General features: G+C 41.6%; 1 protein-coding gene across 1 annotated transcript in view; it reads right to left on the reverse strand.

Annotated features, from left to right (window-relative positions):
- Positions 1-17,797, reverse strand: part of SPAG17 (sperm associated antigen 17) — a 301,342-nt gene that overhangs the window by 190,267 nt on the left and 93,278 nt on the right. The window contains exons 6-7 of the mRNA XM_066268112.1: positions 11,502-11,696; positions 6,788-6,969 (exon numbers count right to left, since the gene is read on the reverse strand). Coding sequence (XP_066124209.1) covers positions 6,788-6,969; positions 11,502-11,696 — 377 coding nt within the window. The remainder of the gene's footprint in view (positions 1-6,787; positions 6,970-11,501; positions 11,697-17,797) is intronic.

Consider the following 17,797-nt stretch of genomic DNA (forward strand, 5'->3'; position numbering starts at 1 on the left):
CAGAGCTGCTAGCATAATCAGGCGGGCTTTCCACCCACTCGAAGACCTCTGGCTCTGCCACTCTATCCGGTAACACAAGCGGGCGCCCACTTCCGGGGCGCTTGGAGGAAACTCTCACTCACTGTCTGCAACCAGGATATCCGGCCAGCAGTCTCACGCTCTGAGTGAAACCCCCAACCGCAGGGAAAAGTTGCAGCGTTGGAATTGAGTCTCGCTCCGTCCCCGTGTGCGGCTTTTGCAAGGCGCTGGGGCGGCCCGAGATTCCGCTTTGGCCCACACAAAGGCCCCTGACTCTGCCCCTCTGTGCGATAACACGGGCGCGCACTGCCGAGGCACTCGGAGGAATCGCTCACTCCTTATCTGCGCGCGCAAACCAGGATATGAGGCCAGCCGCGGTTCCCTCTGAGTGAAACAGCCTCCAGCACGGAAAATCTCCACCGTTGGGATTAGTTCTCACTCCCTCCCATGCGTGGCTTTCCCAGGGTGCTGGGGCTGCCCAGAGACTCTGCCCTCAGCCCACAGAAAGGCCTCTGACCCTGCCTCTCCGTGGGGCAACACGGGCACCCACTTCCGCGGCTTAGGAAGAAATCTCTCTTCCACTAACTGCGCACCGACCAGGAGACCGGGTAAAATGGCCGCTCCGCTTGTCTTTCTTTGTTTGGGTTTGGCGCGAGTGTTAGCTTGTATTGCCCGGGTTGCCACAGGATCAGATTTTCCTCGGCTTGGATCTCTGAGCCACAGCCTGGTTCGGCCGTTTTTGCTGCGGGGGCCTGGATCTATTCACCCCCTTTGCCCGCCTCAGTTTCTATATTCACAGTTACCAGAGAAAGCCGCCCTGTTTAGGTTAGTGAGGAAGGCGGAGCATTTCTTACTCCCTATTTCCTTCGGGGTTTGGTTATATATTTAGCCAATTTTTCACTCAATCATACCTTTGGGTGTATTGCGAAGAATCTGGAAGCTCCAAGTATAGGTTTTTCTGTTTCTGGTTGAAGATCTTGTTGAGTTTTGGGGGAGATTTATCGGTATCGCTTCCTACTCCGCCATTACTCTGACGTCATCTCTCTTGTTTGTTTATATTGTTCTTTAGTTTCCACACATTAGTGAAATCATATGGTATTTGTCTTCTCTGACTGACTTACTGCACTTAGCACACTACCTCTAGGTCCTTCCATACTGCTACAGATGGTAAGGTTTCATTCTTATGGTTGAGCAGTATTTCACTGTGCAGATGTACCACAGCTGTTTTATTCACTCATCTAATGGACACTGGGCTGCTTCCAGATCTTGGCTATTGTAAATAACACTGCAATGAACATAGGGGTGCATATATTCCTTCCAATTACTGTTTTGGGTTTCTTTGGATAAATACTGAGAACTGGGATCACTGAGTCAGAAGGCACTTTCATTTTTAATTTTTTGAGGACCCTCCACACTGTTTTCCACAGTGGCTGCACCAATCTGCATTCCCACCAAGAGTGCACGAGGGTTCCCTCTTCTCCACACCCTTGCCAACACTTGTTTGTTAATTTATTGATGCTGGCCTTCCTGACAGGTATGAGGTGACATCTTGCTGCTAAACCTATCACAGGGAAACACCTCCCCAAGCACTGAATCCCAGTCGTGATGACAGAGTCTTCATTTGTTGAACCCTCTTGCTCTTCTTGTTCACGTTTTGGCTGCCTAATATGGTGACAGCCTCATTAATGCTTCAACTAAGTGAAAGCATTAATTAATTAATTTGTTTCCGCAGTATGGCTTATTTTCTAGGTATTTAGATTCCTAAAACTACACATAAGACAGGTAATTTTGATTTCTTCAGCCCAAGACAGCTATGGATGATGCCCTGCTTGGCTGTGCAGGAAGCGCCAGCGGAAGCGCGTTCAGCCGGGCCCCCAGCAACGAGACACCCTGTCCATGTCTCATCCGTCCCCCTGCCTCTCTTTTCTTTCACCCGTGCTACCTTTAGGGGGAAAAACCCCAAGAAATCCTGATAGACTACTGCTTCTATAATACAAGTTTTATGATGTGGCAAGTAAGTTATAAATCAGATACTTCTAATACCTGGGCTTTCATTTCTAGAAGTAGAAAGGCACTGGTATCACTGGGTCTGTCTGCTTGAAAGCAAAGGAGGAGTGAATAGGCTCACCCTGCGTCTGAGCCAAAGAGGTAAGGTAGGATGAGACAGCTTTCTGTGGGGCCAGAGAGTCTCAGTCCTGCAGGAGTCCAGAGGTGCCTGGCCCCGCCCATCGTCATAGCACAGCTGTTTGTCTGGGCTGCCCTGCCCACTCCAACACTGAGCGTCCTTTGTTTAAGCTTCAGCCTGGTATTCTTTGCCCAAAGGTGGTTTTGTTTGTTTGTATTTTTAAGAAATATATTGAATAGTAAAACTTCTGCCCAATGACCCCTTAGCTTAACTAGTTAACTTATTTTTAAGTCAAACAGCAAATCATATGCTAAAAGCCAGCAAATTATTTCAGCAACCAAGATCTTAACTTGAGATGTTACAGATGTCTTACATGATCAGTTAGTATTTCTTGATGGGTATTTATTTGATGTAAAGCTTTCATTACCATGGTTCAGCAGAAATACAGCCGGCCTATTTATAGCCAAAGGTACTAATGCTTTCCTTCTTCCAGAAAGGAAGAAGTCTCCCCTACTGGCTCTAGCCTAGGACATGAGGCCCCTGTCAACCTACAGACATAGCTGAGAGTGAGACACCCTGTATCAACGCCATGTATCTCATCTGCTTCTAGTAGAAGCAGATTCATTACTTTGCTGTTTCTTAAGTGATCCTAAGTTTCAAATGAACTTTGATTTTCAATATTAAATCCAATGGCCTTTCCTTCTGGAACCTGACTCTATTACTAAACTGTTTCAAGGCTCTCCTTCCTCATCATCCTCAGTGCTGGGCTATTCACTCACCTTACAGAGGTATGCTAGGCTCTAAAACGACTGCAGATGAACCCAGACCACAGTCATGGTGTACAGAAGATGCCCAATAAATACTTGCAAATTGACTGACAGAAGATTAGTGTGTCCGGTTGGGCAACATGGCCCTAAATGGCAGTTATCTTCATGTTCCAACGAGACACCTAGATGTTAATCTTTTCACTCCAAAGTCAGGACTGTTCTACCGGAACTAGTATTTCAAGTAAGCTGATATTTTTTCAGTACAAACTTTCTGATATTTGTCACTTAAACTCTTCTACTATATACTTTTAAAAAGTAAAGTACAGGCCCTGGCCGGTTGGCTCAGTGGTAGAGCATCGGCCTGGCGTGCAGAAGTCCCGGGTTCGATTCCCAGCCAGGGCACACAGGAGAAGCGCCCATCTGCTTCTCCACTCCTCCCCCTCTCCTTCCTCTCTGTCTCTCTCTTCCCCTCCCACAGCAGAGGCTCCACTGGAGCAAAGATGGCCCGGGCACTGGGGATGGCTCCTCAGCCTCTGCCCCAGGCGCTAGAGTGGCTCTGGTCGCAACAGAGCGACATCCCGGAGGGGCAGAGCATCACCCCCTGGTGGGCAGAGCGTCACCTCCTGGTGGGCAGAGCGTCACCTCCTGGTGGGCGTGCTGGGTGGATCCCAGTCGGGTGCATGCAAGAGTCTGTCTGACTGTCTCTCCCCATTTCCGGCTTCAGAAAAATACAGGAAAAAAATAAAATAAATAAATAAATAAATAAATAAAAAGGAAAGTATAGCCATATTCACGTTCTTTAAAAATGGAGTGATAAGAGTCTTCTAATGAACAGAAAATTGTGCACAAGGGAGCAGAGGGCAGAATGCTGGGAATGGTGCTGCATCTCATAAAACCGCAACTGTCTGCCCTGGGGTTCCCATGTAGGGACTGATGATGCAGTAAAGTGTACCTAGGGTACAATGCAATTCAGCTCTTCTCAGCCTATGCTTGGGGATTAAATAAGACACACAGAAGGGAGCCCTCACTAGAGCAGAAGCAGCTTGGTCTGAGGTCGCCTTAGAGGACTTCTTTCATTGCCTTCTCTGAATTAGGGTTCAGGAATTGTAAGGTTGCATGTCCTATACCCTACTGAACCAAAAATGGACATAAGTTCTTTATAGGGTATGCAGCTAGCACTTGGCCCAACTGAGAACTGTTTCCTCAAAACATAAATGTATAGATGTACTCTGTTAGTCATCTATCTTACATGCTTAAAAGAGCTGGTCTATTGGAGAAAAAGACTAGAAATATAGCTTTGAGGTAGGATTTCAGGATCCCAGGGAAATACATTTATGACATTTGTTGAGTGTAATCTAGAATTCCAATAAAATAGCATGGAATAATCACAGTGATACGTTACTTGGCATGCCAATATCTCTGGGATAGGGAAACATATTGACCCAGTTTCACATAAAGCCTTAAAGGACAGATGGCAGTGGATTCTTTCCTGAGAATTTAGGCTTAGCAAGCAGAAGAGTAAAAGGCAAAGCAGGACAGATGAAGCTACCTAGATGAAAGAATGGAAAGAAGCAAACCAAGGGAGTCTGGAGTAACCTGGAACAAGCTCTGCCCTCAGCTATAGCTTTTCTATGTTCAGCTTCATTTTCCAAGTCCTGGAAAAGCTAATATATATTGGCAAGACATCAATCAAACTTAAGTGTTCTGTTTCTACACAGTGACAACTGATGTCTTTTGTTGGAGGTCTTTATAACTCAAACTGATCTATGCATTGCTACTTATTCAAGTCCTGTCCACCCTTGGAGGTTCAAATTTGGACCTCCTTCCTTAGTGTTATCACTTACTTCACCATGTGCACAGCTCACAGGCTGTCTTAATGAGAAATGTTCATTCTCCCATGGCCATAAGCAGCCTACCCTTTGGTTCTGAAACTGCTCTAGGCTTTGCTCTTAGTCTCTGCTTGTTTTCCTCAGTTTTTTTTCTTGGCAGCTATGACCACAGACACCACCTCCACCCTGCTCTGCCAGCTCCCTTCAGAGCACTCACTGGATGTGGTCCCTCCCAGGAATGTGCTTTCAGTTCAACTGCCTTAATTCTGAAATGCATCGCCATCGCCCTGCAGGGGACTGAACACTTCTGGGGCCTCTGTTCATTGAGTAGGGGGTTGACTAGAAAGAGACCTGGGAGGTTTTTGTACCAGAGATGCTTGGATATCTTCCTAAGCATCTGTAATAAGTAGACACTCAAGCTTCTTTTTTTTAATTTTTTAATTTTTTTTTTTATTTTTTACATAGAGAGAGAGTCAAAGAGAGGGATAGACAGGGACAGACAGACAGGAACGGAGAGATGAGAAGCATCAATCATTAGTTTTTTGTTGCGCATTGCGACACCTTAGTTGTTTATTGATTGCCTCTCATATGTGCTTTGACCGCGGGCCTTCAGCAGACCGAGTAACCCCTTGCTTGAGCCAGTGACCTTAGGTCCAAGCTGGTGAGCTTTGCTCAAACCAGATGAGCCCATGCTCAAGCTGGTGACCTTGGGATCTCGAACCTGGGTCCTCGGTATCCCAGTCCGACGCTCTATCCACTGTGCCACCGCCCGGTCAGGCTCAAGCTTCTTTTTAAAAACACCATCATGTAGCTAGCATTTGCTACTTTTCAAAGCATTACTTTTCCTCTTTTTCTGAATTAATAGGCAACTTAGAGCACATTTTATGTAACAGAGAACCTGGATGTATGACACTTTTAACTCTGGTTTAGGTCTTTTATCTTTGCAAGCACCTCAATAGCAGGGGCCAATAAATGCTCTCAGGAAATGCCTGTTGATTGTTGGGCTAGGGTCAAGCCATCCTACTAGGATAGACCTGTTGGCCAAAATATATTAAAAATACAATTTTTGCATTAAAAGCGAAGTCCTAGAAAAAAATGTTTCTAACTGATATATAAAGAAAGAAATAATGTCATCCGACAAACTGTTAAATTTAATAGTATTTAACAATTAATATATTATATATTAAGACTCTACTACCTAGAAAATTGTTAAGGTATGAAGCAAAGCCACATGTCACCAAATAAAAGAATTATCATCCTTTATCTTCATCTATATCTTATTCTTTGTCATTCATTTGTACACTAAAAGCTATATAATAAACATTTTTGGGCATTCAATGTTATCATATCCTGAAGATAAAGGAGTCTAGCACAAAGCCTTATCTATAGTCAGTGATCAATAAATATCTGTGGAGTCCTGGCTGAATAGCTCAGTTTAACCGTTAGACTATCATCCTGATGCCAAGGTTGTGGTTTGATCCCTAGTCAGGGCACATACAAGAATCATCAACCAATGAGCCCTGGCTGGTTGGCTCAGCGGTAGAGCGTCGGCCTGGCATGTGGAAGTCCTGGATTCAACTTCCGGCCAGGGCACACAGGAGAAGTGTTCATCTGCTTCTCTACCTTTCCCCATCTCCTTCTCTCTCTGTCTCTCTCTTCCCCTCCCACAGCCAAGGCTCCACTGGAGCAAAGTTGGCTCCAGGGGCGCTGAGGATGGCTCCATGGCCTTCGCCTCAGGCACTAGAATGACTCCAGCCGCAATGGAGCAATGGACCAGATGGGCAGAGCATCGCCCCCTGGTGGGCATGCCGGGTGGATTCTGGTCGGGCGGATAAAAAAAATCATCAACCAACAAATGCATAAATCAGTGAAACAACAAATCAATGTTTCTCCCCCTCTACCTCTCCTTAAAATCAATAAATAAAAAAATTAAAAATAAATTTTAAAATTAAATAAATAAATATCTGTGGCATGAATGAATGAATGAGGTAAACGGAACCAAGGTGTCACATGTGCCCAGCTCTCACTTCATTCATTGCAGTACTAACCATCATCTCGCTGTCCAACCAGTCAGAAGGAAAGTCACCTGCTTTGACCATATATTCAAGCCGAGCAACGTCAGAGAGATTTGTTTCAGGTTTCTCATTATTCAGGATTGGTTCCAGGTACTTCCAGAAAATGTCCAGTTCTTTTACAGCATTCCCCTTCTTCAATTTTTCAGCTTCTATATCTAATATATAGATATAGAACAACGTGATTATACTACAAAATGAGAGTGTTGAGTTTCTTCCCACTTTCAGTGGGCATGGTGAGTCAAATGCATTGCAAGATGTCATGTAGAGCATGCTACAGGCACATGACTTTCAGAAAATGCAAACAAAGTAATGCAATTTTGAGAAGATTTTGGACCTGGACTATATGATTATGAAATCAGAGGATTTTACTTTTGGTATTAAATATGAGCTTGTCTCACGCCTTTAATTTTATAGTTGAGGTCGAGAAAGATTACAATAGGGTTACATATTTTGGGAGTGAATATGTTCAATATTTTCATCACTCTTAGATTGCATCTATATAGAAGCAGTTTTTCTGCCAAATCACTTTTTGGCCATCTTAGTGTCTATTTGTTGCATAACTGTTTAGAAGAGCAGTGGACTAAGTTCTTCTGTCCCCAATGCTAAAAACAAACTGGGTCACCAGTTTATGTTTCAGTTAACTTTTGGTCATATTAAAATTGCTATTGGCTTCTCTGGGCATTTGTACTCTGACTGTAAAATAATGATGGTTTTTCATAAAGTTACACTTGAAAATTTGAAATATTTATGTTTATTACATCTATAGCAAAATAGGTTCTATTATCAAGATCTTATTAGTCTACTGCAAAGACTATTTTTTTATTATTTATTTTTATATGTTAAATAATTTTTATAGAGAGACTATGAAGTTTATGTAGCCTTTTTTCAATGGCTTCAATAATAAGTTATTTAATGTTACAACTATCTTTGAGACAGAAGTATCTGGGTTTGAATCTCAACTCTTCCTTAATAGCTGCCTCTAGGATGAGAGTCTTTCTTGGTAAAATAGAAACAAAACATTTTTCTGAGGGAGACTGTGAAAACTATTGAATTAATGCACTAAAGTCTTTAGCACTGAGCCTAGTGGCAAGGCATGTGCCCAATAAATGATAGCTATTATTATTACCAGAGGTAGTGGTTTCTTACTTGGAACACAAATTTTAAAAATGTAGTGTTACAGAAATTGGGGTGTGGCTGTATAAGTTACAAAACACTGCGCAGATGATACTGTTAATAAATAACAATGTAAGTAACAGTGTATGGCGGAAAGAGCTCAGACTTCTAGGTCACACAGGCTTACACACCAAGTCCCAGTTCTGTCACCTAAAGCAGTAGTCCCCAACCTTTTTTGGGCCACGGACCAGTTTAATGTCAGAAAATATTTTCATGAACCAGCCTTTAGGGTGGGATGGATAAATGCACAAGATAAAATTATGCAACCGGCGTAAAAACTGTGGTATTTTTAAATATAATTGTTGAACTTATGATATTTATTGGGCTAAGTTAAAGGAGGAATGAGCATGTCCTCATTATTCAGGCTGTATTTAAATTTGTTATTCTGACAATGTTTTATGTCTGACATCAATATGTAATATGATAGGTTCAGGCTCGCTACCAATCATGAACCTTCGACAATAAAAATAAACATAAATCCACTGTGTACTTGTATACAACTTTATTAGAAGCGTCCTCCTAACATCGCACCAACAACATAACATGAGTAACATCCTCTCTGCCTCCAAACACTTTCCAGTCGCTATGGTAACGTTTATACACGCCTTAAAAATAAGATACAACAAAAAAAAAATATAAAGTGCATGAAAAATATAACTCACCATTATTATGAATATTGTAAGTTAAGGGTTATTTATTATAATGTTTATATAGAATGAGAGTAGCCTATCTCTCAACAACCATAACGCTAAATCAGTGGGAGCCCTGAGCTTGTTTCTCTGCAATGAGACAGTCCCATCTAGGGGTAATGGGAGACAATGACACCCGAAGTGTGTTGCTTATGTCCAGTCTATTCTGTAATTTTGTTTTGATTGCTGTCATTGCAGAAAATCCCGCTTCACACAAATAGGATGTCGAAAATGGCAACAGGGTTTTTAGTGCTTTTGTGGCAATCTCGGGGTATTCTGCCATGACTTTAATCCAGAACACCGGCAGAGTTGTAGTCTCGAACATATTTTTAAGGCCACCGTCATTTGCGATCCCCAGTAGTTGATCCTCTTCTTGCATAGACACGCTGGATTCACCTGGTTTGTTAAGAAATGGATCATGGATCCATTCCTTGGCAATTTGTGGGTCTTTTGTGGTTGGGAAGTAGCGTTCAAACTCTTTTAAAAGCAAATACAGGTGATCGTGCACCAGCTGGGACAATGAAGGCTTGGGCTCAGTCTCTTCCAAAATTCCCGCGAATGTTTGAAACATATCAAATATATCCCTGTTCGCACGTCGTCCCCACAAATCCAGTTTGGCTTTAAATGCAGCTACTTTATCTGCCAACTTGAAGACAGTTGTCATTTTCCCCTGAAAATGACATTTTCCCCTGAAAGTGACCGATTGAGTTTATTGAGGAGGTTAAATATGTCGCACAAGTAAGCGAGTTTTGCGACCCATTCCTCATCACTGAAATGTGCTGCTAGTGGTGACTTTTTTTTCTGAGAGAAATCTCTGTAGCGGCTCTCGTAATTCAAACACTCTGGCCAGGGACCTCCCTTGGGATAACCATCTTATTTCTGTGTATAAGAGAAGGTGTCTGTGCTCCGCATTCATTTCCTCACAAAGCTGCTTGAACAGGTGCGAGTGAAGGGCGTGTGCTTTGATGTGGTTAATAACTTTAACGACATCATTCAATACGCTGTTAAGTTTCAGTGGTATATTTCGGCTAGCCAGCATCCTGTGAATGACACAATGCTTAGACTTGCATTCAGGTGCAACCTCCTTAATCCGAGTAGTTAAACCAGACATCCTTCCGGTCATGGCAGCAGCTCCATCTGTGCATATGCCGACACAAACTGAAACTATATTTCAGTTTTCCTGATATATAGTCATCCAGTGATTTAAATAGTTCTGTGGCTGTGGTTTTGGTTGTCAATGATAGTGCACATAACATATCCTCATGCACATCCTCTTGATAAAGATAACGCACATAAACAAGTAGCATTGCCTTGTTGTCAATATCTGTAGATTTGTCAACTTGTAGAGCGTACCACGGTGATTTATTCATCCTTTCCAACAATTGTGATTCAATGTCCTCTGTTATTTCCTCAATGTGCCGTGTGACAGTGGTAGCTGTAAGAGGCATCTGTGCTATCTTTTTAACTGCAGCCTCTCCTAGAAGTTCACGACAAATGTCTTTAGTGGCTGGAAGGATTAACTCTTCATCAATGGTGAATGGCTTCTTAGCCTTAGCAATACGATTAGCCACCAAGTATGATGCTCTCAGTGCACTCGCATTTATTGATGTAGTGGCCACCAGTAATTGTTTCTGTCCTTCTTGTTTATGCTTTTTTCTTTTGAAATACTCCGAAGGCTTGTCTTTTAAAGTAGGGTGCTTGTCTACGGCCATACCACCCTGAACGCGTCCGATCTCGTCTAAAGTAGGGTGCTTGGTCTCCAAGTGGTGAAGCAGTTTTGAAGGCTTCATTGCCTCATTACTTGCCGGTTGCCACATATTATGCAGAGCGGCCTTGGTGCGCGAGAATCACCAGTTGCTATAAATCCATACTTCATGTAGGACTCCTGGTATTGTCTGTTAAATGAAGGCTTTTTTTTCTTTGAGGTCATGGGTTCTTCTTCTGTCTCCTCACTGGCCCTTTTCCACTTCGCAAAAAAACTTTCAATGGGATTTTGGTTTTCACGCATTTTGCTAGTTTATGGGTTTAATTTTAGTGGCAATGTATCATGTTACCGAGACAAGTGTCAGGACTGAGTCTTAGACGGATGTAACAGAGGGATTCTGGTCATTTTTTAAAAATAAAACATCGTTCAGACTTAAATTTAAATAAAATGGAAATAATGTTAGTTATTTATTCTTTTCCTGTGGACTGGTACCAAATGGCCCACGGACCGGTACCAGTCCGCGGCCTGGGGTTGGGGATCACTGACTTAAAGTACACAGGAGCATTTTGCTCCCTTCCACAGAGGTAGCCTAGCACAATGCCCTGATACTGAGGCATCCAGGCTCCAATGGCCAAGTGGTACTGTAGTGGGGACTTCATCCCACAATTTACTACTTTAAGACCTGGAAGATAATGTGTCCTTTCTGATGAATCACAACAAACCAGTAGCAAAGCAGAGCAAGCTTCTAAAGTTTTGATCACCCTTGGACCACTTGGTGAGTGTGGCTTCTGGAAGAATGGATTATCTACAGTTGATCTCTCCACCCCACGCTTTAGGTAAAAGTTATAGATCAAATGTTCCTGAGAAATGTAGTTGAATAACCAAGTCTTCTGACCTGCAGTCTATGTTCTCCATGGCTACCCAGGGATATAATCACAGAATATGATTCTAATTTGCAAAATTTACAACACCTGGCTAGTGCAAGCAGATTAAAAAGTGAGTCAAAATCTTGAAAAAATTTAATAACATATGTATTGTATGACTATGTTTTGGACATTTGTACTTTAAAGACAGTGGGTAACATTGAAGGAGTCAGTAAGTTGTGTAGAAGATTGCATACCTTCAGGCTGAAGAAAAACTTCCTGCTGCTGGCTAACTGCTGCCAGGTGTGTTCGCAGAGGTTCATAATTCTCTGAAGATATTTTAATCACGCTGCTTATGGGAATGCCAAGCTCAGTCATAATTGCTAATAGCTGAGGATTGTTGAAACCCACAACTATAATGTAATGTTGGGCACCATCATCTGGCTCATCATCTGTTCAAAATACCATAAAGAAGAAGAGCTGTCATTTTAAGAGAGAACAGGTTGCACTCAGCCTGCTCAATGGCTACATACATTATGCATGCGTTTATAATCCCTCTGGCTTGCCAAAAGCAGTCTAGTTGGCTGGAATGCAGTCGTGTTGACTGGTTTTCATTACTGCCCTTCCAGGAAGAAGGCTGTGGCCATTTTACAAAATATTAAATAACTTTTGCAAATGAGACATTGGTGTAATAGGAGGACAAACATTCATGGGGCTTGTGGTCATGGAAAAAGTATGCTTGGGATTATGTAAAAAAAAAAAGTTTAGCCTGTAACTTTTTTTTTTTTGCTTCTAATCTCTTTTGAACAACATCTGGATTTACTCCTGAATTACAAGTAGCTGCAGCTTTGTGGTATTTTATAAGCAAAGGTGTTTACAGGAGAGGGAAATATTGAATATGAACATGCTCCCTACCAGGGTATTCTGCACATTTATGTCCATAGGTGTGAGTGCTAAGTATGGGTTATGCAGCAACTATAGCGAGTAGATGGTCCCTGAAAACATGATATCCCACAATAGCCCACTAAGATTATTTTTAAAATAGTGCAACCGATGCACATACTTTGAATTCTCAAGTAATGATTTTTATTCTATCACTATGTAAATTCTCAGGTAATGATTTTTATTCTACCACTAACAAATCAGTATTGATATTGCCCATGGAATCCATAGTATCATTGCTCCTAGGTCTGGTGCATTTAGAGCAGAGATATACAGAGTTCAGATTGGTAAAGGATGTGAAGACCTGTCATCTCATTTAAATATGATGCATATAATAACAGGCAGCTGCATTTGGGTTCATGGTTAGACGGCAACAAATTACGTATAGCTGGCTAATTTAAATCATTACACTGGGGAACTATTTCTTTTCCATTTTTTGTTGCATTAGGTTTTAGAACTGTTTCTATATATTTATACATCACTGATTCCAAATCTGAAATCTATTTTTTGGTACATGCTCTAGTTTTTATGCAATTTTAATTTCTTTTTGTTACAGTTAATGGCATGCATTGGTTTTTCTTTTCTATAAATAAATTTTTATTAATTTTAATGGGGTGACATCAATAAATCAGGGTACATATATTCAAAGAAAACATGCCCAGGTTATCTTGTCATTCAATTATGTTGCAAACCCATCACCCAAAGTCAGATTGTTCTCTGTCACCCTCTATCTAGTTTTTTTTGTGCCCCTCCTCCTTTCCCCCTCCCCCCTCCCTTCTTTCCTCCACCCACCCCCATTAACCACCACACTCTTGTCCATGTCTCTTAGTCTCGTTTTTATGTCCCACCAATGTATGGAATCCTGCAGTTCTTGTTTTTTTCTCATTTACTTATTTCACTCTGTATAATGTTATCAAGATCCCACCATTTATTGTAAATGATCCGATGTCATCATTTCTTATGGCTGAATAGTATACCATAGTGTATATGTGCCACATCTTCTTTATCCAGTCTTCTATTTTTTTTTTTACAGTGATTAAAGTCTTTAAGCAAACTCTTGGCCAATACAGCAAGAATCCATAAAAAAGTAGTGTCCTTAACATGTTCACCAAGTCCAAGTTGGCACCATCATCATGAAAAATCCCTGAAAACTGAAACCCAACCCCAGTTCAGTCTATTAGGAGCTGTCACAAGGAGCAGGAGTCCAGGAAAAGTCCACATCCAGGAAAAGTTCACATGACACTGGAATTGTTGTCATAATTATATACTTTGCAGCTCACGTCCAAGTCCCAGTGACCACTACTTCTAGCTGGTAATGATTCAGGTAGCATGAAAAGCCATCTGCAGCATGTGTGGAGATGAAGATTCTGTTCTCCTCTGCTTGGAGAGATGAGACCAGGTTGCTTCTCTCTGGAGCTCTGCGACTGTAGCATGGTAAAGAGAACCTTGGGATACACTGAGCTGGGTGGCAAAGGTAGATTCATAATAGAAGTTGGCAAAAGGGGGAAAGAGAGCTCTAAATTAGGACTAGGTCCTAGCCTGAAATATGAGTGGGGCATTGAGGTAGGAGGAATAAAGGAAACACTATATATTAAACAAAGCAGCAGAAAATAGGACTATCAACATCCACAACAGAGATCTTTGAGGGAAGAATAAAAAACCTGACTATTTAGGCAAGACATAATTAAGTGGCCCTTGTGCAAATGAGATCAGTTTACCTGCTTCTTGGAAGAAATACCCTAGGCTCATCCACAGTGTCATAGATGGGGCCGACGGCCCTGGACACCTTCAGTCTTCAGTGGCAAACCCCAGCATTCTGGGCAAGGTTAGGTCATAGTTGGATGGAGCAGGGCTGGAAGAGACTGAACCCTCCCTTAGAGGAGTGAGGGGGAAGCCTACCTTCCAGTGTCCCTGTTTCCTCACAGCAGAGGCATGTAAGTCTGGCAGGCTTTAGCTCAATGACCTTCCTTTCCACTAGTGAAGCAGGACCTAGATGGCATCCTATGAGACCCCTTTGGGGCATTGGAGCCTTTAAGGGCATATCCTAAAAGCTGGTAGTTCACCTGATCTCTATTGGGCTTTTTCTGCCTCTTGGTATCTTAAAAGCCATGCTCAGAAAATCTCGCTGAGGGGTTTGAGGATCCCCATCCACCTATATAAACCTTTTCCATATATCTGGAGCTATTTGGAAAAAGACAAAACAGTGTTATTAGCTAGATCAAATAAAAGAAAGTAGAAGTTTGCAGGAGAAAAAGATTTGGCGTCTCCTGTTCATCAGCATTCAAAAGAAATTAAAAATTTTTTAAGTAGAAAGCATATGGTAGACCTGTAGGAGTTCCAGGATATGACTCCCCCTTTTAAATTTTTTTAAATTGACCTTAAAATATTTGCTGGGTACACTTTAATAATACCTTGACTTTAAAGATTGTAAGAAATACACATAATTCAAAAGGTTTGACAAAATACAATAAATGCTTTTGCTCCATATGCAGGAGCATTGTCAGGTTAACTAGTTTAGGAAATCCAATAATAGAACAATGCATACAAACAATGAGCTATACCATGCTTAGCAGCCTCTCCTGTTCTGACAGAGGTTACTATAAATCCAGAATATGTATCCACTGTAACGTGGACATAAGACTGTTTGCCAAATGAAGGTATATGAGTAACATCCATTTGCCAAAGTTGTCCTGGTAGAGGTCCTTGAGGGTTAACTGCAAATGAAGGGACAGATTGTAGTATAGGACCCCTTGGATAGAATTTCCCAATCTGCCGTGCTGCTTCCCTAGAAAGTTGAAACTGTTTACACAGGGCTGCAGTGTTCTGGTGATGAATAGTATGAGACTGAATTGCTTGATCTGTCATGGTTGCTCCAAATAATTTTCTTTTGGGTAGATTGATCAGCAAGGGCAATCCCTTGTGCTAAAGCTCCAGGGAGCATGGAGTGAGCTCGAGTATGTCCTATAAAACATGGAGCTCTATGTTTTTTTTTTTGTTTTTGTTTTTATTTTTTTTTTATTTTTTTTTTATTTTATTTTTTTTTATTTTATAATTTTATTTTTTTAATGGGGTGACATCAATAAATCAGGATACATATATTCAAAGATAACAAGTCCAGGTTATCTTGTCGTTCAATTATGTTGCATACCCACCACCCAAAGTCAGATTGTCCTCTGTCACCTTCTATCTTGTTTCCTTTGTGCCCCTCCCACCCCCTATCCCTCTCCCATTCCCCCCTCCCCCCCGTAACCACCACACTCTTATCAATGTCTCTTAGTTTCACTATTATGTCCCACCTACGTATGGAATAATACAGTTCCTGGTTTTTTCTGATTTACTTATTTCGCTTCGTATCATGTTATCAAGATCCCACCATTTTGCTGTAAATGTTCCGATGTCATCATTTCTTATGGCTGAGTAGTATTCCATAGTGTATATGTGCCACATCTTCTTTATCCAGTCATCTATTGATGGGCTTTTTGGTTGTTTCCATGTCCTGGCCACTGTGAACAATGCTGCAATAAACATGGGGCTGCATGTGTCTTTACGTATCAATGTTTCTGAGTTTTGGGGATGTTGACATACAAGTCTTTGAAGAAGGAGGAACTGCTGAAATAGTTCATCAGCATTTGTCCCTAAGACAGCAGTCTTTATAGCGGAAACACCATAAGTAAACATTTGCTGTCTGTATATAGATTAAAGGGGGAATATGGCAAATGCTGAAATGCCATGATAATGGCATATAATTCAGTCTTTGAGCTGATTTTAAGTTGACGGTTTCAGTATAAAGTTGTCCATTAATTTGCAAGAGCGATTTGCCATTTAGTGGAAGCTTCCCAGAGCCATTGTTGTTGATCCTTTGAAAAAAGAAACAACAATAATTTTGAGGCTCAAAACTTATAAGCTGTAAGTTTTGAGGCTCAAAACTTATCACGCTATGCCCCTTGATAATCCAGGTGGCAACAAGATCAAAATATGGAAGTGTATTCCATGGGCCTTTAGATGGTTCAATGTGCCCAAGCTGTAGCTGCTCTTGCATCAATTGAACAGCTGCCCTAAGTTTCTCCTGAGAAAGGGGCCATTGGTCTACCCATACAGGATGATCTGATTTCCAAGTAATTGGGTCTGCACAATGCATTATTGAGGTAGAAGGAGCTACCAAGGCCCCTATGCTAAATTTTGATATCCTAATCCACACCTTCTGGTATTGGGTGCCACTTCTATGGGGGTAAGAATTTCTCGCTGTTCTTTCCCTAGTCCTTTGGTGGGCAAAAACCCTGATGAAGCATCTGAGTAGTGACTAAACCACTAGGACTGACAAGCAATGCTCTCATATTTTTCAAAACATCTCTACCCCACAAATTAACTGGCCATCCAGGGAGCACATAAGGCTTAAAAAATGACCTTCTTAATCTTCCCAATGTAGAAAACTAGAACTTTGTTGAGGGGGTTTACTCTGCCCTTTACCTTGTAATTCTGTGGCTGCTGCATGAGTGGGCCAGAAAGGAGGCCAATGTAGCTTAGCAATAACAGATGCACCAGCTACAGTATCTAAAAGTCCGCCTGACCTGTGGTGGCGCAGTGGATAAAGTGTCGACCTGGAAATGCTGTGGTCGCCGGTTCGAAACCCTGGGCTTGCCTGGTCAAGGCACATATGGGAGTTGATGCTTCCTGCTCCTCCCCCCTTCTCTCTCTATCTCTCTTTTCTCTCCCTCTCTCTCTCCTTTCTAAGATGAATAAATAAAATAAAAATAAAATTAAAAAAAAACAAACAAACCCGCAACCTTGTAATTTCAGGACAATTCTTTAAAAGTCCTTAAATTTATGATCATGTATTGTTAGTTCCATTTCAGGGCATTCCTGACCTATTTTTTTTAAATCCAATTGGCAAAATCAGAGGAGCCAAATCACCAATTTTCGTGGGGCCCCTTTTGCAGGATGTGGCCTGAGAAGCAGAATTAGCATCCTTATACTATTCTTCTAACTGCCTGAATTAGCTGTGAGACAAATTCTTTTTTTTTATTAATTTTAATGGGATGACATTGATAAAATTGTCTTCTATCACTTTCTAACTGGTTTTCTTTGTGCCCTTCTCCTCCCCCAACACCTTCCCTCTACTCCTTCCCACCCTGTAATCACAAAACTGTTGTCCATGTCTCTGAGTCTCATTTTTATGTCCCACCTATGTATGGAATTATATAGTTCTTAGTTTTTTCTGATTTACTTATTTCACTCAGTATAATGTTATCAAGGCCCATCCATGTTGTTGTAAAAGATCCGATGTCATCATTTCCTATGGCTGAGTAGAATTCCATAGTATACATATACCAAAGCTTTTTAATTCACTCGTCCTCTGATGGACACTTGGGCTGTTTCCGCATCTTTGCTATTGTGAACAATGCTTCCATAAACATGGGGGTGCATTTCTTCTTTTCAAACAGTGCTATGGTGTTCTTGGGGTATATTCCTAACAGCTGGGTCAAAAGGCAGTTCGATTTTTAATTTCTTGAAGAATCTCCATACTGTTTTCCACAGTGGTTGTACCAGTCTGCATTCCCACCAGCAGTGCAGGAGAGTTCCCTTTTCTCCACATCCTCGCCAGCACTTATTC

The sequence above is a fragment of the Saccopteryx bilineata genome, chromosome 3 (genome assembly GCF_036850765.1).
Source record: "Saccopteryx bilineata isolate mSacBil1 chromosome 3, mSacBil1_pri_phased_curated, whole genome shotgun sequence".
Taxonomy (NCBI): domain Eukaryota; kingdom Metazoa; phylum Chordata; class Mammalia; order Chiroptera; family Emballonuridae; genus Saccopteryx; species Saccopteryx bilineata.